General features: G+C 30.4%; 1 protein-coding gene across 1 annotated transcript in view; it reads left to right on the top strand.

Moving 5' to 3' along the window:
• Positions 1–23,686, top strand: part of MS3_00001916 (uncharacterized protein) — a 32,287-nt gene extending 8,601 nt beyond the window's left edge. Inside the window, exons 2-5 of the mRNA XM_035733676.2 lie at positions 10,600–10,774; positions 12,835–13,001; positions 15,009–15,195; positions 23,002–23,686. Coding sequence (XP_035587798.2) covers positions 10,600–10,774; positions 12,835–13,001; positions 15,009–15,195; positions 23,002–23,350 — 878 coding nt within the window. The 3' untranslated portion in view covers positions 23,351–23,686. The remainder of the gene's footprint in view (positions 1–10,599; positions 10,775–12,834; positions 13,002–15,008; positions 15,196–23,001) is intronic.
• The last annotated feature ends 383 nt before the right edge of the window (positions 23,687–24,069 follow it).

Here is a 24,069-nt window from a genome sequence, read left to right as displayed (position 1 = left end):
TAATAACTTTAGTTGAAAATGTTTCATTGTTGTAATATAATAATTGGAATACTTCAATGTAATTTAACTCCTAAATATCAAATATAATTAGATATGAACTTGAATATAAGGATCTGGAACAGTTTAGTTTAAAATTTAAGATTACTTGCTTACGCTCTGTCCTGGGCCTTCCTTCCTAGTTCTATCCAGTTGTTGTCCATTTTTCTCATGTCTATCTTCATTTATCGACACAATAATGTTCTTTGTTCTTCCTCTCCTCCTTTGGCCTTCAGGATTCCTCGTCAGGGCTTGTCGTGTGACACAGTTGGGTGCTTTCCTCAATGTGTGTCCTAACCATTTCCAGTGCTTCTTCCTGACTTCTCCCTCCACTGGGATCTGTTTTTCTCTTTCTCATAGTAGGTTTTTGCTGATAGTGTCTGGCCAACGGATCCGAAGTATTTTGCGTAGACAACAGTTAATAAACACTTGTATCTTCTAGATGATGATTTTCTGAGTTCTTAAGGTTTCTGCCCCATACAGTAGAATTGTTTTGACATATGCATTGAAGATTCTGACCTAGGGCAGAATTTAAGATTAACAATCTAAAGAAAATACAAAGTTGTTTTACATTACTACCATGATCTAGTTGAACCTAGATATTTCCTAGATTGAAATTCATACTTCAAGTCAAATTATTTAAAGTCAACATTCATATGAGTGTGCATAACTAATGGTGAAAATTAATTTCATCATATATTGACGGTCTATGTGTGTGAATAAATCAAATTTATAGGTGATATTTATGTCGATTAGTAACATGTAATATATTGAATTTCTGTTGGCTAATTAATGTTTCGAAAATCGGAAAAAAATTTATAACGCTAATAATTATTTGATGAGAAACAAAAAAAATATGGATAACTCGAAGATATTTTCCCATTCATATCATTACAAATACTACTCTGTGAAAGTTTTTGAGCGATCAAACATCTAGTCCGAACATTGAATAGCTAAGTATAATCTACTTGTTGAGTTACTCTTTGACTATAATTGGTTTAATCAGAAGTCTTACCATTCTTTTCATGTTCAAACCATGAAATATTATTGGAAAAATCATCTGATTATTGTAAGTTTTCAGTTTCTTTTAAATGAAAGTAAAGACGGTTGTCTTAATTAAAGAATGAGAAACCACTGTATTTCCTACGATCTGAAGTCAGAACACCAAAACTGTTACAAATGATGATTTATTAACATCAAAACACGACAACCCTTGGTCAATAATACACTCAATACTCATTTTGATTAAAAATTAGGATAAAATCATATTTATCAAAAGAATATCCAGAGTTATAACAAAATCACATGTTTTCTACCATGTAGAGAATAGTTCATGTTCATTTTATACAAGAATATTGTATCTTGAATGAAACACCACACTGAAATAAATTATCGTCATGCCGAATCAAATATTACACTAGAAAACAAAAACAAATATTAGTCTGATAATCATCATATAGAAATAAGAACGGAAGTAATGTTGAACAAGAATCACAATGAGTTAAATTACATCAGTGTGATGTAAATATGTTCCTTTTTTATCAAAAAAATGTATTTTTCTATTTTAACTTCAACGGATAAATACATACACTATAGATGTATCAATGTAGTCCCTAATGATGAAGATACCGTTGGATGACGGATCAGTGATTTAGAGGTTAAGGCTACAAATTGCATCGTCATAGCTATAATATAGGAGACAAAATGAGTTTGATGATTATATCCATGGCAGTAAAAGCTTAGCATAAATTTATTTTTTTAAAATGGAATGAAGTTCAAATGAATATAGTAAGATCAAGATTTAGTGGGAATCGAAAAATGAATGTAACAGAATATTTTTTAAGCTATGTTCTTCATCATCGCCACGAATAGAGTACGTTCATCCAGGGGACCCTAATTAGGATGTTTGTACGTAACAACACATCTCTGTCCGAAATTCGACCATTTTTCAAATACATAATGCATTATAAGTTTGCACAAATCGAGTGGTAACTAAAGACAAAACATTTTTCTATTGAGTTGGAAGCTAATTTCAATAGAGTTATATTAAAACTCGGCTAATCTCAATGTAGTATATGAAACTTCTGTAAAAAAAGAAAACAAAACGTCTTCTCAAGTTTGATGAATGAATTTGAGCGATAACAATTTTTTGTTATGTCATATATCATCCCTTTCTTATTTGTCTATTGTTGTAAGTGATTGATTGTGTAATAGCTGTTTCTAGTTTATGTATATATCTTAAATGATTTGTGAAAAAAGTAGTGCAATTCCAGGAACTAAAATGAAAACGACCGAAATTCTCACATAACATAACATTTTTTTGTACATCCATTGATTCAATTGGAAGTCAGTCTTATATTACCTTTATTCAAGTATCTTTGTACATCTAACCACAACAGTGCATTTTCCTAAAAAGAACAAACAAAAACGTACATTTAAAAATCATTTTAATATTGAATAACGTAAAACAGTTAAGTAATTTTCTGTCCATTGACTAGTTTAAAACTTTTTGGTTAATTAGTTTAAGTACATTATTCACTTTTTTTTCTTTTTTTGTCGCTATGATTGTTTTCAGTATTGTTTTGTAACCACGTTGCCAATTAAAGTAGATCAGAAACTTATTCTAATGACATTTTCAATAATGAAAAAGTTATGTGTCAGTTGATTTTAATTTATTTCAGTAAATAGTTAACGAAAGGTTATGATGACGGAAATTTCAAAAAAATAATGACTAAATTGGAAATAAACTGAAGCAGAATGTTTATACTTTGATGATGTAACGTCTAAATATTTGTAAAATACGTGTTAAAAACTTCATCGAATAACTAAATGTTGATCTCATCAATGCTAGATTTCCATATACCGATGTAAAGCATTCTTCTACGGTTAAAAACATGTCATGATGTTTATTAGCTAAATAGTTACCGTAAGAAATAGCCAGTCAACTTTCTAAAAAAAATTATTTTTTAAAAAATGTATTCCAATTGTAGCTCTCAAATCATGTTATTGTAATACTTTAAGAAAGGATCAGTGAAATATTATTTTTGGGTGATTGTATGAAATAAACTAATGTACAGTCCGTAAGCATTGAATTACCTATGCACTCGTCTAAATATTCGCTGACTGTGACTATCGATGCAAGTTACTTTATGAGATGATAACTGTAACCCAGATATGATATATAATAATTTGTACAAGATAATTTATCTCTTAACTTGAACTTACCAAATTTGTTTAGTCTGAAAGAATTCATCAATGATACTCCGATAAATAGACTACAAACATCTTAAAATAGTTTCTATTGAACATAGTTGGTTCTGAAGTCTTTGACAGTTTAGCATAGAAAGGCGTATATAAAATAAGTTGATTTTCATTTAATACAAATCATGAATTTGGCTATACGATAAAATAATTGGATTTTAGAAGGTAGTTGAAGTGAAAATTAGTGATTCTTGCTCATCATTACCTATGGTATTACATGAGTAATACATTTTAAATGAATAACTGGAGCAGTACAAAGATCAATGAAGTAGAATTGCGATATTCTGTAGTAACTTCGTACACGGGTCTCTCAGAACTTGAAAAAAATTAACAACCAGTGAAGGACATTACACATGTAACACCAGTTGTTATACAGTTATAAATACCAGAATACTTGCATGGTTATTAAATGAAGGAATAAGAATCAGCATCTTAGTTTCAAAATAATGTTTCCAGAGTTTACTCTATTCACTGGAATTTTTCGTTGAATTGTAGACCAACGAACTATTTCTCACAAAAGACCAAATATATTCAACAAATTGTCATCAGGAAAAAGTTGATTTATCATGATTCTATAACTGTATTTCACAAAACTTACTACCATTGACGACTTCATTACTCGACAACCTAACGTTAAGAAAACTGTAACATTAATAAAAATAATAAAAGCGTCAAGAGCCAACGAAAAGATATGTCAATAGATGTTTAGAACCTTTATAACAAATTGAAAAATTTATCCACAATGAGTTGATTAACAATAACAAAACATTATAAGTTCTAAGGAATTAATTTCATTTGGGTAAGCATATAGGATATCAATGGTAAATTACAATGTCTGATTGTGCAGAAAACGATGGTGTGTAATTTCAACAGTTGAGATCATGAGTCAGTTGAAGCAAGACCACCTGGAAGCACTGGATGGCCGTTTCGCCCTATTGTGTGACTCGTCAGCAGTGTGCATCCACGACCCCACCTCGCGGGATTCGAACTCAGGACCTATTGGTCTCACTCCAGGCGCTTGACCAACTAGACCACTGAGCCGGCATCCAATGGTGTTAATGTCTAACTTCAACTAATCCACGAAATTGAGTGACACGTCCACCATTGTCATCAGTGAGTTACTATTTCCACAACTGACCTGGTTGAACTCGACTGGTCACTGCTTCTCACTAGAACTCCAGGATATACCTCTTGAAGCCAGTCACTAGGGAGCATATGTTGGTTAGTATCAGAAGGGGTTTTGTGGAGATTGTAGTAATTTCAACTGACTCATGATCTCAACTGTTGAAATTACTACAATCTCCACAAAACCCCTTCTGATACTAATGGTGTGTGAATTAGATCAACCAGTTTTAGAAGCATAAACTCTTGACAATATAAATTTAAAGCCATTTGATATTTTGAGATTTATTACTAAAGGATTCGACAACGTGATTTGTGAAGTCCTTTTGGACAATGTTAGACATTTATTCAATCATCCTTTGCTTTACTTAAACAAATATATAATAACAAATACCTCATACAGATTTCTACACATCGAGAGGAGAACTGATTCCCGTTTTACATAAGCTATTCAACGATTCTAAAAAAAATTAAACAACCAATTGATGTCTGAAAATCTATTAGGAAGGTAGTTCGACAAGTAAGCGCAAATACAAATTTCGCACTAGAACATTTATGACTGAGTAAATAATTAGTTAGATTTTATTTGTGTCATGGTTAACTTTTCTACCACAGTTTTTTTGGCATATTTTCATCTAAATATTTCATATTTTTCATGAAATAAATTAGTAACTAAAAATATTCATACAATATTTATGTGTATTTGTAAAACCAAAAAAAAAAACCCAACATAAGTCTAGTAATTTATCACTTCCTAATGACGTTTATAATCGTTTTTCAATCTATAAAACATTAAATACAAGACATCATAGTACCTTTTCACTAATTGTAACTAACTCTGGAATGGCTGGAAGAAAAAAATTGATAAACGGGCTAGTACGCTATTGATTGATTTTGTCCACTCAATATCTATATATAGTGTTTAAATACTGAATTAATTATCTAGCCTGATGATTGAACTGGGTAAGGATTTAAACTTGTCATCTTGACAGTTGAATATTGAATGCCTAGATTGTTATGGGCACTTATCTGAAACTATTTAAAATATTTATTTTCTATACAATCTGAATAGATTTCTTAAAAGTCTGACTAAAAACAGTAGGTGGTATCAATCATTTAATAGTTGAATTTATTATTAAACAAAATTACATTTAATTTTAACTAAATTATATATTTATCAGAATTTTAAATCTATATGAATTTGTTTAAATATTCTACTAGAATTACGTAATTTCAACATGTAGCGGATTTTCAAATGTCATGTCTGAAATATACATATTTATGTATTCGACATAAATTATTTCGCATTAGTACACTTTTAAGTGAATCGAGGATATAGTTAATTAAAAACATAAAGAGATAGTTGTCATCTCCTAATACCTAGAAGTATGATAACTCATTTATTTAAAAATGAATTAGGTATTGTAATTGATGGATAGTTTCAGACAATTAATATTACATTGAAGGTAAACTACTGTATTATAATAATATCACAAATATATAAAAAAATATGTGGACATTATTCAAAGGATGACTTCGAAGTTGGCGTTTTGATCCAAATAGCAATTGCTTCAGCCATTCGCTGGATTCTTAGTCTGGCGGAACTAGGTAGACTGCTGTTACCATGATATAATATTGCGAAAGATCACTCCATGTTTGCCGTATGTCCCATCTGAATTAAATGTGTTAAAATGAGGCTCTTAACCGTTTTGACTACACCTTTGCTTAATCACACTGGGAGGTGTTCACGAGCCCGGATGTACGAATTCCTAGAATATCTGCCAATATAATTTGCTCCACAGGAGCAGTTGAATTGATAGATACAGAAAGAGGTGGCTTATCTTATTTTTATTATTATTTTTATCATTGTTATTATTATTACACTTGATAACATTTTTGAAGAATTTATCCAACACCCGTCCCTATCTATACTATATCTGACCTAATTCATATTATTCTACATATTATGTAATTTCTGGTTTTTGAGATGGTGGAGATTTTAGCTCAGGCAGATGATTTTGATGGAGTTTTGTTCTTTGAGCTATATAGTTTATTCCATTATTCTCTCTCTCACCCCATGTTGATCGTATTTATTCTGATCATTTATTTCACAATTTCATTGCGCTTATAAACTGATTCAATTTAACATTTCATATTAGTCAGCCCCAACGATAACCATTCGATTTTATATACTTACTTACTTACGCCTGTTACTCCTAATGGAGCATAGACCGCCGAACAGCATTTTCCAACCCAATCTGTCCTGGGCCTTCTTTTCTAATTCCATCCAATTCTTGTTCATTTTTCTCATGTCTATCTCTATTTCCCGGCGTAATGTTTTCTTTGGTCTTCCTCTTTTCCTTTGGCCTTGAGGATTCTATGTGAGGGCTTGTCTTGTGATGCAGTTGGGTGCTTTCCTCAATGTGTGTGTGTCCTATCCTTTTCCAGCGCTTCTTCCTAATTTCTTCCTCCGCTGAGATCTGGTTTGTTCTTTCCCTTTGATTTTATATAACAAACAACAATACTTGATTGACATATTACAACTTTAATTACTTCTCAATAAAGTAGTATATCAATTTTTTTTAATTCGGAAAACATTTATGAAAAAAGTGGTTTATTTTACGTTAATTTTCTAGTTAATGAATTTACAGTTAATAAATCAAAATCCTCTACTACTCTTTGAAGAAAAACGAATTGTCTAATTTATATTCCTTATAGTGTAATCTATTGATTGAATGGGCTTCTTGTTATTTATTTCTTTAACATCCAAACGTTCTATTAGGTATATGATTCAGAAATGTTTAAATCTATTATTTACCCCTTTGTTAAACATGAACTAGAATAAATAACTGATAGATCATTATTAAATAATATATATATATATATATATATATATATAGTTGCCTCAAGATATGATTTATTCAATTATTCTTTATTATTATTTAAGTAATATTACATCATTCTATGAATACATATGCATATTACAATTTTCCTTTAAGAAACTACCAATTGACCGAAAATATTTAACCATGACGTTTCAATTAGAATCCTTAATAATCATGAAAATTGAATTTATCCAGTGAATGAAATGGAATTTGTTTTCTATCTTTAATTTGATCATAAATTATTGTTTATTTGATTGCCTTCTAGATTGTTTAACGAATGATTGATTTCATTGTTAATAGGTATACAGGTATAAAATCTGTACAAATTTAAATATGTTTAGGAAAATACACTATAGACTTGTTAATGAAAAGTAGTTTATAAGAAAAATGGAATGGAATGGAATAATAATGATAATAATAATAATAATAGCTCAGAGAACAAACTACCAAAATCATCTACCTGAGCTCTAAATCTCCATCATCTCTTCTATTAAAAGATCAATGTAATGATAGTATAGTTTAATTTTGATTTGTTAAATTTGATTAAAATGAAGTTATTCAGTGATAATATGAAGTCATATCTAGTCACAACTGCTGGTAATTCATCAGTTACACCGAAAATTAAGTGTTTTAGAATGACTAGAACGAGGTAAATCCTTAAGTTTATTATTATTGTGAAGTTTTCAAAAGACAACTGACCTAGAGAAGAAGTAATTTCAAGAAATTGGTGTTTTTTACTGCTATTATTAAGATGATAGAAAGATAGTTATTAACCTGCATAACATCAATATATATATATATGCAACTTCATTATCTATCATTATAAATAACGAATTTTAATGGGACTGACAGGTTCACTGTTTTCTTAAATGCATTTAAGCATTTAAAGATGGAAATCCGCCTGTAGCTCTTGTAGAGTTACTGACGGTCCCAAGTCCACACAAAGAAGGAAGGTAGGATGTGGGGTCGGTGACCCCATCCCGTAGAAAACAATCTTGCTAAAAAAATGACAACTAGATTAAACAAATTAAACATAAATCAAGTAAGTAATTTAAAGATGGCTATGCGTATGCTGAAACAAATATCGGCGCAATATAATAAATGGTACTTCAACGTTACATTCTAGGTAATGCTGTAGCCAATCAAAGCTAAAGGCTAGACTATAAGCACAGATCCATAGACGTTTTTGTTGATCTCTGCAAAATGATGATAGTATCATCAACTGACTGAAACTTTTCTTTTAAGGGCGTCAAATATAAATATATACCTGCATATATATCTAGATTTCGAAGTCGAAGCACACCACTATTACCAGTTCTAAATTGTATTTTTCTATTCATAAATTTAATAACCATGACTGTTTTTCCAAGTCCCTAAGAGGTTATAGTATCGGATACTCTGTTAAGCCGATATAACTTATTCTAGCTTCTGGACAGGCCAATTCATCCATTTTTCTTGAGTCACGTCTTGAACTTGTTAATTATTCACTTACCTGCCCTGACTGTTTTTTCTTATATGAGCGTATGTGTGGGCATGTCTTGTCCTACTCATCACATGTCCGTAGTTTATTTTTGTGTGACTATAAATATTGTTGAACTCTTGGTTAAATGGAGTTGGTTTACACACTTTCTTCACCGTGCACCATTTCGCTTCTCTATCTCCTTCTTCGCTTCCTTCTCTGCGATTCTCTGATTGTCTGTTTCGATCAGCGATTGTACAAATCAAACGTATTCGAAATCCATTCTCGTATTTGACTTTTTTGATTCCGTTATTCACCAACAAGGATTAAGTCGATAATTATATACGAGGATTAGCAACATATATATATATATCAAACTGAGATCAGATCCCAGGTCACAAAACGTTTTCAACAGATTTGAAAATTTTTTCTGGAAGTTTTAAAATTTAATAATTAGTTACCTATGCAAGCAAACAAATCCCATTAAAAGGCTACGAAGAAATCAACACAGTTGGTTGCTTGAAGAGTCTGATACTATTATTTTATACTTAATGTTCCATTTATCAATGACATCGACACCGCCTATCTCACATGTGTAATGAATTTTGTTGATAAATACTTGTCACATTTGAATTTATATACAAATATTCAGTTGACCATTGCTATTAAGTTCTACCTTTAAATAAACAGCATTGTACAAGTACTTCATAACGATTTTGAAACCATCTAGAAAACGGATATTCACATGAAAATAACCAAAATATCCAAGTGATTAGTAACTAATAATTATCGTTAGTCAAATACTTATATTCTGATCATCTAAAGTAACCAACGTTTTAGCACGTTCATTCTTAATTGAACCACTATCATTAGTCTACGTCGAATAAGTACCTATATCGAAAGTCTATTCATATATGAATTAAAATGATTATTATTTCTTTAGATGAACAATATCACCTAGTAAACAATAGAAGTAAAAATAACAATTACGTATTTCCCATTTTTTAAATTATTTTCCTCCCACAACATTCATTGTATACACTATATGTACCAGGGTTTTTTTCAATAACACCTATTTTAATTATTATTAGAATTAATTAGTAGTAGTGAGTGTTGCTTTTTTCAAGAAATTTTTAAACATTTTAGTATTTTTAAGCTAAGATGGATAATGGCTAGCGATGGAATCCTATTTGAGACTCGTCATCTGGATGTACATGTATCCTAGAGTTCATGTTCACTCCGAGACTCGAACCCAGTACCGTTTGCTTCAAACACCATCACGTTATCCACTTAGATACTGAGTCCTCATAGCCACCTACTTGTGCAATCGGGTGAAGTTTAAATTCACTTGATGTTGTTTTACTTGTATCTTCCCGTTGTTATTTAAGACTGCAATCGATCAGTCACAAACAAAAGCTATCAGGACTCAATAGCTAAGTGGATAACGTAGTGTTGTTTGAAGCGAATGGTACTGGATTTGAGTCTAGGAGTGAGTGCAGGTACATCCAGCTAACAAGTCTCAAATAGGACAAAATGCGCGTCTTGGATTCCACTGCTATCCACTATCCACCTTTGCTTAAAAAGCTTGTGACTTAAGGCTATATCGAGGCAATCCGCACAGGATGCACATATGTCAACATGAGACTTATCAATTGTAGTCCTAAATAACAATGTGAAGATACAAGTTAAACAACATCAAGTGAATTTAAGTTTTGTTATTATTTAACACTTAGATAATTAAACATTTTAGATTTATTCTGTTTATTTTTTCACGGATTTTATCTTAATTTTCTTTTTCTTTTTTTCTTTTCTTTTTTTTCGTTTCTTTTAAACCAGGAGTGATTAATATTTTTTTAATACAATATCTAATAATTGCTCGTAAACAATGTTTTAATTTAGAACATGAATTAGAATATTGTTCTAGAAAGCATAAAGTTCATATACCAACAAGTCAATTATCTGGTTACAGTTTTGGTTATGGTTCATTAAATGATACAGAATATATGTGCCGGTAATTATCAATTTTTTAAATTTTTTTTTCCTTTCTTTTATATATAAGATTTGTAAATTGTTTTGCAAGATTTCAATTAAATATATTTCGATCAAATATTCTTGATAAAATATCATACAAAATATATGAATTTCTTTCAAATTACTCTTAAGAATACATCAAAGTAACACCCTGATATAAAAAAAATCTAGACGTTTTCATAAATCTGCTAACTGAATCAATTAAGTTTTTGATTGAGTTCATGAACCGATTGATGTTAGACCACCTTTGGAAACCTGGAATCACTGGACGGCCGTTTCGTCCTATTGTGGGACTCCTGCTCTCGGGATTCGAACCCAGGGCCTTCGGTCTCGCTCACGAACGCTTAACCTACTGGACCACTGAGTCGGCATCCAGTGGTGATGGTGTTCACCATCAACCAATCCACTAAATCGCGCGACCATCAATCAATTAAGACATCATCTCTATTTTATCAACATTGAAATTATTCACTTATCTAATTCACTGAGTCCCTTTGATAAATTTCGATAGTGTAATAAGAAGGTGAAGGTGATCAGAACTAATATGATATAACAGAGCAATATATTTCGAACAATCTGATCACACATGAGGTTTAACAGAAGATATTTCATATATAAATAATAAATGAATAAGAAGAACTGTGTGATATATTAGCGCAGTACATTTTGAATAATCTAATCATAGACAATGCAATTGTAAAAAACATTTATATATAAAAATAAAAGCTTATTATCCAGAATGATTAGGTTTTACATTGTTTTCCCCTCTTACCCTCCATTTCTAGTCTAGTTGACCTTTTATTTCTATGCTTAACTGTTCTTAACAAGTACAATATGTGTGATCAGATTGTTCGAAATATATTGCTCTGTTATATCATATTAGTTCTGATCATCTTCATCTTCTTACTACACTATCGAAATTTATCAAAGGGACTCAGTGAATTAGATAAGTGAATAATTTCAATGTTGATAAAATGGAGATGATATCTTAATTGATTCAGTTAGCAGATTTATGAGAACGTCTAGTTTTTTATACCAGAATGTTACTTTGATCTATTTCTAAGAGTAATTTAAAAGAAATTCATACATTTATACATTCATGAAGCAGGTACAGAAAAATATTAACTTACGTTAATAGATTAAGCTAAAAGGAAATAAACAGAAAACTATTTTATTTTCTTTAAAATGTATGGATACGCTAAAAAATAAAAGTTTTACACTTTAATTTTATAAGCATGTATGCTATTTTAGTTGACAAAAACGAGCAATGGATATGCATAAAATATGAAAAATGTGGCTTTACAACTATTGATGACTTCATTCCCTTACTAAAGATTTAAGTTAAAATAGATAGTGAATAACAATAAAAACCAGAATGCTCTTGTTGTCCTATTTTGTACTCGTCAGAGAGATGTATCTGCATCCTGGAGTTTATATCCACACCAGTATTCGAACCTATTACTTTTGGCTTTAAACGCTCCAACCGGATAATGAGTTCGTGTAGCTACTAGCCTATGCAACAGAGATAACGTTTATTATTTATCGAAGATAGTGACTTAGCTTTGAAAACTAAAGGTAATGGATTCGAACCTCAGAGTGAACATCAAATGTGAAATGCAGGCATATTCAACTGGATAGTTCTAAATGGAACGAGACTGGCATCCTGAACTCTAACGCTACCCATTACTCATCTTTCCGAAAGTAACCGCGAACTAGTGACGATATCAAGGCGAATCCCGCAGGCTCAAATATTGCAAAAGTGGTTTACCAACATTTAGTCCTTCATATCAACGAAGACACTCAAACACATACAAATATGTAATATTATAGATTTTCATAAATACCGCAAGGTGCCTGTCTCACTTTAGCTTTAGTAAACGATGAGACATCATTAATGTAACAATAATTTAGTATGCTCAAGACTGGATATCCTTGACCGAATTTCGATTACAATAATATTTCTGTTCTTTTTAGTTTACAACTTTTTTTACACATTAAGTATTCTGTTATATATATGTATATATTTGTCAATATTTTTAGTACTCGATGGCACATATTGGTATTTCACTGTATGAGGAAAAGAGCAGAGGAATCATGTAATCATTCCGATGAAGAGAAATTTCGACAAATTATATGGTCCATTTCTCTAGATACAAGAAAATTTGAGAAAGCTGCTGCATATATATGTCATGAACATAATTTGAGAAGTAAGTTGTATTATGAAACTTACTACACTATTCACAATGTCCAATATACTCAAATGAATCACAAAATGATTTAATAACATGGAATGATTACGTTTCTGTGAATTTTATTTAGGATTTAGCGTTTGGTCATGTTATTTAAACACCTGTTTCTATCTTATACTAAATATGGGAAATTTCATTTTCAAGCCACTGAAATGCTGACTTTAAATTGAAAACAACACTGCAAACAGTGTCAATATCAAAATTGTGCTTATTTTGTGATTAATTACTGAAGTGAAACACTAATATGCTATTGCCAAATGATGTAAACCAAGCACAATTTTATCCACTGAAAAATCTGAATAACCATGTTTTCATTTAGTTGCTGAATGCTTTGCACAATGCAACAATTGAGATAGTTTGTTTCTATAATTAACAACCTATAATTGTACATCAATGATCAGTCAAAATTTAAACTAATACTTACATAATTCTCGGAAATATGCTAAAGAATATCCTTGGATGTGCTGAATTTAATTCAGTTTGAACGTTAAACTTTAATAAATAATAAATAAAGTGCCAAAATTGTTTCCTGATATAATTTTGAGATTGCGTAACAAATAAGACAGTTTTAATGATTTAAGTAAACCTAATCTTTAAATTCTTCGTTAGTTGAAAAAAAAAATAAAAATTTGATGTTTAAAATTATGAAGCAGATTGAACTTGGCACAAGGTTGTTTTTATTGTTAATCCAAATCAAACAAATATGTCACTATGTCGTCCGAGTTTCTCAATATCACACAAACTGCTTGGTGTAGTACATAACATTTATTCTAAATATTATCCAAGGTTCTGAAGATTAAATATGACGGACTAAGATATACTAAACAGTTATCATTTTTAACTATGTTTAAGGAATTTAATTTCGCAGTAATTGTACCCATTCAATTTTGATTGGCTCGATGTTATATTGATGGTATCGCATCTTAGATAATGATTCTTTGATCACTACATGTAGTTTTTGTATTCACTTTCTATATTCGTCAATAAAGTTAATAATAAACTTAAAAATAAGTATAAATTATATGTTGACGTTTAATATGAAGATAAATTCATTCTCTTAAGGAAATCTTCAGATATAGAACTTAACTAAGTATTTTAACTACAAAATAATGTCACTTAACACATGAAGCACTTTAAACAAAAAGATAATAGTACTTAACAATAAAACTACTTGTATTTATGATAAATTTAAGTCGTCTTCCTCATACAGTGGAACCGACTGAAGTTGCAGTTGAATTATTAGGATATTTACAGTTAGTATGAACAACTAAGTTATTACCAGAAGAGGTACATCCAGCTGGCGAGTTCCAAATAGAACGAAACGCGCGTCCTGGATTCCACTGCTAGCCACTATCCATCTTCACATATAATGCTTGTGAATTATGGTAATATGGAGGCGATCTGCACAATATGCACATATGCCAGTAAGAGACTGTTAATTTGCAGTCCTAAACATCAATGAGGAAATTCCAAATGAATAGTGTCATTTGTTTAAAAAAGTTTTTGAAATTAAAAACATTTAATTTTTATAATTACCTAAAGCTTCTTTAAAAGCTGTACTCTGACCTTTTGTGTTTGTTTAATTTTTTCTTCAAATAAAATCTGTCTCATTGTATTTATAGTCAGTCATATATACTAGTTTGACGCATCTAAATTATCCCTAGTAGAGTTGTATAGTACAAATATTTCTTCCTATATATAACCCATCAATTTCAAGTACCTACATTTTAATATTGATGTTCAAAGAAAGACGCTGTATTTGAAAGTTAATGAAATAAAACCACTGGCTTGCTTAAAATACTTAAGGGTTATTAAGGAATTCATTATTGCTTATAATAAATTGTTTAGTTTTAATGAAAGTTTTTTTCTTTTCAAAGCAAACTTATTTAAGTAGTATGAATATACTGTTTTTTTTATTCAATGCTTATTTAGTAAATTACATTTACTGCAATATTTCTATTTTAGTTTTACGTGAACATCAGTATAGATGTTTAAAACAACAAGAGAAATTAGCTGAACAATGTGCAGTTCATAGAAATGAAACAATTAAAGAAGTTGTACTAGCATTACATAATCAATCTAGTCGATTATTATCTAGTCCTAATGAATATTATTCTATCATTAAACACACATTAACATCATATGAATGCAAGTAAGTAACTTTATTACACCTTCATTATCTCTTATCTCTATGTGAATGTTTATTTTTATTTTTATAGAAAACCGTTATATTTGGATCTTTGAATGATTAGTTTACAATTACTATAAGATGGCTCATTAAAAATTTAATGGTCACTTTCTTACAAATTACTGTCATAATCACTTGCAATAAATAATAATCTCCTATATACAACAATGAATTCATAAATAATTCAATTAAATAATTTTTGTCTTAATATACTTCCAGATTTAACTAGTTACTATGAATTTCTTAAATGGTCATATGACCATAGCAATAAAAGAATACTGTAATTTCAGTAAACTTCATTAAATGTAAACATTTGACCTTGTAACATGTTGTACAGATATTGTAGTGAACAGAACGCGGGTGGAGACAGTCGAATTGTATTTCGCACAAAATTACAGAGCTACTTGGTAAAATAGAAAAACCATCCATCATATCAAACCGGACTGTTCCTGTTGTAATCATCAAACCATTGTCTCACATTTCATTGTTCATGCGTTTTCTTACAAATTGCGCTGTGTTTCCGCTCTTCCGTTTTTGATCTTCCCCACATCTTCTGCTGCTAGACATTGTTTTTAACTCGCGTCATATACCACTTATATCAATATAAGTAGCACGCATCACAATATGATGTAGTATAACTAGTTATTACTTAAAACTTCAATACTCAAAGTAAGTAGATCATTAAAATATGTTTGACGAATGCTTCAACTTATCGAAGCAATTTTTATTTATTCCTATTAGAAAACATGGTGAAATGTTTATTATTTAATATGATAAACAATGTGGTGTTTACATAAGATAATGAAACTCAATTATTAATTGCATCAGTCTTCCATACTACTAGAACATTAGCAACATTTTCAACTAATTCAAATTGATTTAAGATGTTTTCAATTATTGCATCATTACAAATCTGTACATGATCGACAGGATGAAAAAAATTAGTTACTAGTGGAAAAAGTGACTTATTTTTTATAAAGTCCATATTTCGGTTTTTCCTATTGTGATGTGTGCTACTGATGTCGACAAATATAAGTAGTATGTATCATTAATAGTGAAATGCCTGGCAGTAGAAGGTTAAGAAGATGGAAGGAACCAGAACACGACCAAAGAACGGTTGTTGTGGAAACAAAAGAACAATGAAGTCTGACATTTTGCAAATAAGGTATTTACCGTATGGATCTCAGATTTTAGTAAGATTTTCTGTATGGGCGCATTCGATTGTCTATATTTGTGTTCTCGTTCTCTACACTATCTTTATTAAATTAACAACAAAATCGGATTTATTTAATAATAAAAGAATATGCAACGTACTTGATCTCTGATTGCCTTTCTACTAACTGCAGTAGGACGAGTCGAGTTTACAAATAATATTTCTTCTGAGTAGTCAAAAGTATTCATGAAGCGTATGGAAAAATAATTCGAATGACCACAAATAAGAATCAAAGAAGCTCATATGTAGAGAATCAGTTTATTTTAACGAAATTCATGATCAGATTAATTGCAAGTATAACATAGAGATTTACTTATCAGTTCCATTCATGAATTTTCTTTTGATGGTGTGACTGGGGTTACATTTGATCCATGGTTCAACAGTAAGGAAACATATTTTACATCGATCCACAAAGTTATGAAAATTACAATGGTCTCATAAAGACATAATACTAGGGAAAATGAATGCAGCAGTAACCTGATTCTCCAAAAGATAAAACAAAACTTCATTTTAGGTCATACCCCTAAAATCGTATCCTCAGTATTTAGAAAAGTCATTCTGGTTCAGTAGACGTTATCTTTTCTTAGAGCTGTCCAAGCAATCAATAAATTGCTGTGTAAAACATGCTGGAATCATGGACAGACAACGTGAGCTTTTAAAACATTCATAAGCCAGAAATTTATTCCATCAGTTGAAAGTTTGTTCTCAAGAATTTAAACATCAAACTTCCATAAATTTCGTCTGTAGCTAAATTAACATCACAAAAGAGCTTAACACAGATTTTAATTAAATCTCGAATTGGTGAATATATGAGAAAAGTATTTAGTTAATAATTCTGACAAACTTTGGCTTTTCATTGCATTGTCGAAATAATTCTGATGTTCTAAATAAAAAATAAGCTTTATGAAATCCAGTCTAACTAAATATGGATGGCGGGTAACAGTAAAATCAAGGGTGCGCGTTTAACCCTCCCTAGAACTCGTCAGCTGGATATACCTACATCTCAGAGTTGAAGTTCACTCCGGGACTCGGTTTCAGTACCGTTCGCGTTATACACTTTGCTACAGAGTCTTGATAACTACTTGCTTGTGCAATGGGTGAAGTTTAAATTCACTCGGAATTGTTTGCTTGAATCTTCCTATCGATGTTTAGGACTGCAATTATTCAGTCTCTTATTGGTATATGTACATACTATGCGTATCGCCTCTATATCGCGTTAATTCACAAGCATTATAAGGACAGATGGATCTGTGTTAGAAAAACAGAAAAACATACAATAAGTGCTCATATATGTGACGATTCGGCTACCAATAGTAATTTATAAACAACGCTCCTTTGTACGGAAGGAAGTGAAAGTTCTTCTACAGAAAAGCATCTAAATTGATAAGAAATAAAAGGGTAGAATAAATACGAGGTAGGTTGAAACACTGTTGGAAAATCGTCTGTTTGTCACGCATTCTGATCTATAAAATCGTTTTAAAACGTCATGATTAAATCAATGTGGTCATCTTACTGTCTGATTAACTATGAACTCTTAAAAGGTTTTGCCATTATTATTGCCATCCGATGATTTCAGTGCAAACGTTCGTTTGAGATATTGTGAAGTAGGAGATAAATTCCGTTAATTATAAGAAAACTCTCTGTGACGTCACTTCCAGAGCCACACTTTAAAGAATACTTTCCGCTTTAACTGCGTAAAACCTAATTAATTTCTCCACCCTTACTTTTGTTATCAGACAATCCGGGGAAATTGTTTCCGTGTCAAATGGCTTCTGTCATCGATAAGTATTAATTGTATGTTCATTATATAGTATCCAGCCTCGGTTTACATTGGTTACTTTGTTGATGTAATTTTTGACCAATGCCATCTGCATTTCTAAAAAACGTGGATTTCGGCTAACAGTGGAACCCAGTACGCTCACTTCATCCTATTAGGGACCGATCAGCTGAATATCAACTAAGAGATTGTTCAAACCCCTACTGACAGTGTTTTGAGCATCTGAGTTCTCAACGATCTTAGTTAATATCATTAAAAATATTAAGTTATTAGTGATGAAAATATGACAAATTATAATCATGCAAATTAGGATCGAACATTTAGATCTGGTCTCTTATTGTTTTCATATGTAATAAACAGTTACCCATTATTAAATTACAATATTAGTACACCAAGGTGTGATGGGAAGATTATTTTCATAAAATATGATTTATAATAATTTAAGAGAGCCCATAATCACAGTAATCTACAGTCTTTCAAATTAATTTACAAACTTCTAAAATGCTTGAATATTACTCAACGTATGAAGGTACAGTACATTTTACAAACGCTTACACTGTGAGAAAACTATTCCAACGAATAATAATTATTAAAACACATAATAAATGTAAGAAATAGTATAAAATACACGAAGATATTGTAAGATATGTTCGCACCTCGAAGTTAGAAAATTAGTTCGTATAGGTTTGATTGTATTTTTCTACAACACACACTTCAAAGAGAAGTGGTTAACAGCTCGTTCCGTGAATATGATCTGTTTTTATAATAATGTTTTATTAATAACTTCTTCTAAGATATTCTTGCTATCAATGAACACGTATTTTTAATATCACTCAACTACATTATGCCGTTTTATCTTTATTTCACTTAAGTTATATGTCTTTATTTCAATAAACTGGTATTTTATTTAGTTAAAGCTAGGTGATGAATTGCATATCTATTGAATTTTTAGACTGAGAATCACTTCCCAAATCTCTAAAATTAATCATTTTTATATCTTTTTTATCTACTACTGACAAAATATAAAATATTTGGTTAAGATAATTTTTTTATTTATTACCATATAACGTAATTGTCATTTGTAATTGTCACGCGAAAATACAAAAAAAAAGAACCTTGGTCAGATGTTGAATTCAGTGATAAAATAAGTTTTATATGAATAAATAAACAATTTTAATTGTTATTGATTGAGATCATGAACCGATTGATGTTAGACCACCATTGAAAACTTGGAAGCACTGGACGGCCGTTTCGTTCTATTGTGGGACTACTCAGCAGTGCGCATCCACGATCCCGCTCGCGGGATTCGAATCAAGGGCCTTCAGTCTCGCGCGCGAACGCTCAACCTACTAGATCAATGAGCGGCATCCAGTGGTTTTAATGTCTAACCCCAACCAATCCACGAAATTGCGCGACCATCTTCCATTGTACTGAGGTAGATACCTGTCTCTACCCGACACGGATTAGTTCCACTGATCACGACTTCTCACCAGAACTCCGAGAATTCCCTCACAGGGCTGGTCACTAGTGAGCATTGTACATTTATAATACAATTATGAAATTTTAGATGAAAAGATTAATTTCCTTTCAATTGTTGAAGTATTATTTGATCAATAAATGTTTCTTTTAGCGACTGATTTATTAAAACAAAACAAAAAAATTAAATAAGAAAATATTGATAACCCTGTCAAAATAATTGATTTTTAAAGTCATTATCAATTCAGCTTTAAGCTACTATACGTATATTTAAAGATTCCTACAATTCGAATTATTTGTTGAATATCTTATTAAATATATGTTATGAAATTGATCTCCAAGGATAATCATGCTTATTACAGGATTATACATCTCAAGGTATAATTATAATCCAAAGTTGAGTAGTTGAAGCTGTATATTCTTGTTTTCTGTTGCTTATTAGGCTGTCAATCTTGACAGATACGTATATATATATAAGTGCAGTAAACACTTGACTATCCGTCCAAATAGGATTTTCTGTCTTAACTATCACATTAAATAACAAAGCATATTTGAGGGAATATTTGTTCGTAGTAAAGTTTTCTGCAAGCTTTACACTTAGTACATCTGTAGTTATGCTAAGCAATTGCTTTATCAAATTCAATTTATTTTTTTGGATGTTCATTGTGGATTTCTTAAATTTAGCTTTTTACGATCTCATATGATGAACACGAGTAGATAATATATATTTACATGTTCTATTTTTCACACAACTATACCGCTGGATGAATCATAGTTGGCCTGAATGAAATAATGTATGTATATGTTGAATATCTGAATGAACTTTATCCCTGGAATTAATAATACTTGCGGTAATTTATGAAAGACTATTCATCACATGGAGGAACAATTTTTACATAAAGTCATAAAACATCAGGAATTCGATTTTCTATTGATTAGATTATTTTAAATATACTAATACTTGTTTGTTCTTTACTTAATAAATGAACCGAAAAAGTGTGACACTTAAATTAAACACTAGTCGGATAGTTTTAAATTGAATTGACTATTTCTACGCATCCGTTATAATTAACTAATTGATAATAACAAACAAAATGTAGAATAACTTATTTCGTCCCAACCATGTGCTGTATAACACGTGAAAGCAATGTTGAATCTATCAATTGATTGATCGTTCTATGGTTCAAAACAAAAATATATTTTTGACAAAATTAAATTACTGAAAATTACCATATTGTGAATTAGAATAACATATATAAGCGAACAATATTGTTTTGAATAAGATCCTCATCATGCATTACTCTAATATACAATAATATAAATATGCATTTATACAATTACTAAACCAATCAAGGCAATTTCTAAGTGTTAACATGAGAATAGATTACATGAATAAACAATAAGTCTAAATTGATAGTGTAATGACAGGTGTACTCAATTTGATAAGAAGAACCAGGACATGAATCAATGTCTTATAATAGGAAGTAGGTCAACAACTTGGAAAAATAGACAGTGAATAATGTTAATTAAATTTCATTAGAGTAATGTAAAAAGTGAATAAGAACTTTTACAACCACTTAGCAATAAACATTAAACAATCAAACTTTTGTGTTTTGAGAAAGTTGATGACAAATTACGTTTTCTTGACGTTTTAAAAAGAAAAGGATTCAGTCAATAGAAGTGAGCATAGAAAACTTTATTGGGTAAATCAGCATATATATTTTTGAGCCTTGTACCCATTCATTATAGAAGAAACCTAGTTAGATACCTTGTATGTAGAGCTAGGGAGATAGACTCACACGACGTCATGAAGAGGAATGTCTAATGCAACTAGCCCCTGTGTATCATTTTCTAGCCGATTTGTGGTGATTCTAAAGGATACGTTACCTTGTTTTACCACACCCATGTGTATCTGCTTATTCAGCTGCTACTGGGCAGAAAACTATATTGGGCTTACAACCAAACTACTGAGTCAACATATTAGTGATCGCCTCCCTTCGTGCTTGAGAAAGGATACGCGCACTGTTGAGGATTCCCATACTAGGACGAAACAGCTGTCTAGTGGTTCCAGATTTTCCATGGTGGTCTAGCTTCAATTGACTCGTGATTTCAATCAATGAAATTTCTAAAATCTCCACGAAATTCCTTCTGATAATATTGTTTATTTGTACAATCTATTACCCTATTATCCCTTACTCATAAATTGTTTTGATTGGTTTATTAAATTCATATTAATCGTTTAAAGATCCCCATCATATTAAAAGACCAGTATTTGGACTAGTTTTTTAATTTCATATTACTCATGTAAATATGATTGTATATTTGAAGTTAGACATTAACACCGTTGGATGCAGGCTCAGTGGTCTAGTGGTTAAGTGCTCCCGCGCGAAACCAGTAGGTCCTGGGTCCGAATCTCGCAGGGGGCAAGGTCATGGTTGCGCACTGCTGAGGAGTCCCACGACAGGACGAAACGGCTGTCCAGTGCTTACAGGTTTTCCATGGTGGTCTAGCTTCAATTGACTCATGATCTTAACCATTAAAATAAAAATAAAAATGTTATCCCACTAATGTGTCAATATAAAAATGTAGATTATTATTTTGTTCATGAGCATAAAATTAAATTTAAAACCTTGAGTTAGCTCACGTGTAATTGAGTATGTTCACATTTAATTTGGTCAAGCTTTTTTTGTTAACTTATTTAACGAACAGAGTCATTCGTACAATAATAGCTTATCTATACCATTGTACCTTTATTATTATTACACTTGTATGAATATGTGTACCTGAGCATTTGCTTACTGCTTAGGCATTTATTCACTTTGCTAGCCTTACTATTAGTTGCTTAATTGATTCAATGATTCATTCATTTCACTATATATGTATATGTACATTTTATTCATGTTCATTATACTTGCTTATTCTTACTCATATTCGCTGACTCACTAGCTCGCTCTTTCGCTCGCTTGCCTGCTAGCTTTTCGATAACACAACGATGCTGGTATAAATGTACAGTTTTAAATATAATCATCAATAGTAGCAATACAATAAGACATATTTGTATTTATTAACTAGGTAAATCTAATTTCTTCATCTTATCAAAATAAAGTTTGATGTTAATCCAGGACAAAGTTAGATATTCTTTGATGAAATAACATACACAATCATATAACATTGAACATTCATTTTATAGACATGTAAACTTATTAAACATTCAATATCATAATGTTTCATTCATGTTTCCATTTTTCTTATTAAATTAAATATTCGTTCTTTCTTTTTTTTTCTTTTTATTTTGAACGTTTAGATCTCTACGAACAAAATTAGATTGTTTATATAATATATTACACAATGCATGTCCATCCAATGCAGTACGATTAATAATGAATTATTTTAAAGAGACATTACCGGATGGTTGTACATTTAATTATGAAACAAGATTATCAAAACATTTAGAATTATTACAAATGACAAATTTAATTAATAATGATGAAAATATAGATGAAATGAATATGAGAAAACAAACTGTTATAAATAATTTGAATCAGATTAAAGCAGGTCCAATTAAATCGGTAAAAAATTATGCTTATTTAATAAGTTATAATTATTTAACTATAACACTTATTATCTATACATTAATATGTATTAACCACTGAACATCTCTTCTTTGTCAGCTTCTTTTTTTAATTAATTAACTTATTTGTTTATATTATATCCGTATAATATCAATGATGAATGAAATGGTCATCTATTATAGAGTATACTTTCTGTAAATAACCATTTGAATCTATATTGATCAACATATAAGGCAAGAGTTCAAAAGTATCAATGAATTTGTTCTATATTGTATATATAAAAAAAATGAATCTTCTATACCTTTATGTATCAGATTAAATTGTATTCATTAAAATTGATGTAAATATAGTTTTTATTTTTCTTTTTTTTTGTTGAACAAAAAGTACTTTCAATCTAGCAGATTACACAAATTAAATACATATTAAATACATTTTTTTCTCTGTTTTTTTGTTTTTGACATTAGAATAATACCATTATTGATTATATATAGTCCTCTGGATACCCAGAATAAGATTATTTATCGAAATCAATAAAATATACTAAAGTTAATGAATGAGGGATTTTAAAATGATTATTTATAATTATCATTTAAAGTATGCATAAATATGAACAAATACCATAAGTTTAATATTTTTACTACCGAAATCAATATTGTGAATTGTCTCAATAGGAATTTCTTCTACGAACGATATATATATATGGTAGACTAATGAAATGTATTTGAAATTCTATGTAACATTGAGAACGAAGCTTTTCAAATAACAAATGAAAGTTGATGAAGACGTTGACAAGAAAATGT

This window comes from Schistosoma haematobium, chromosome 1 (genome assembly GCF_000699445.3).
Source record: "Schistosoma haematobium chromosome 1, whole genome shotgun sequence".
NCBI classification, from domain to species: Eukaryota; Metazoa; Platyhelminthes; class Trematoda; order Strigeidida; family Schistosomatidae; genus Schistosoma; species Schistosoma haematobium.
This window is presented reverse-complemented; position numbering and strand designations above follow the sequence as displayed.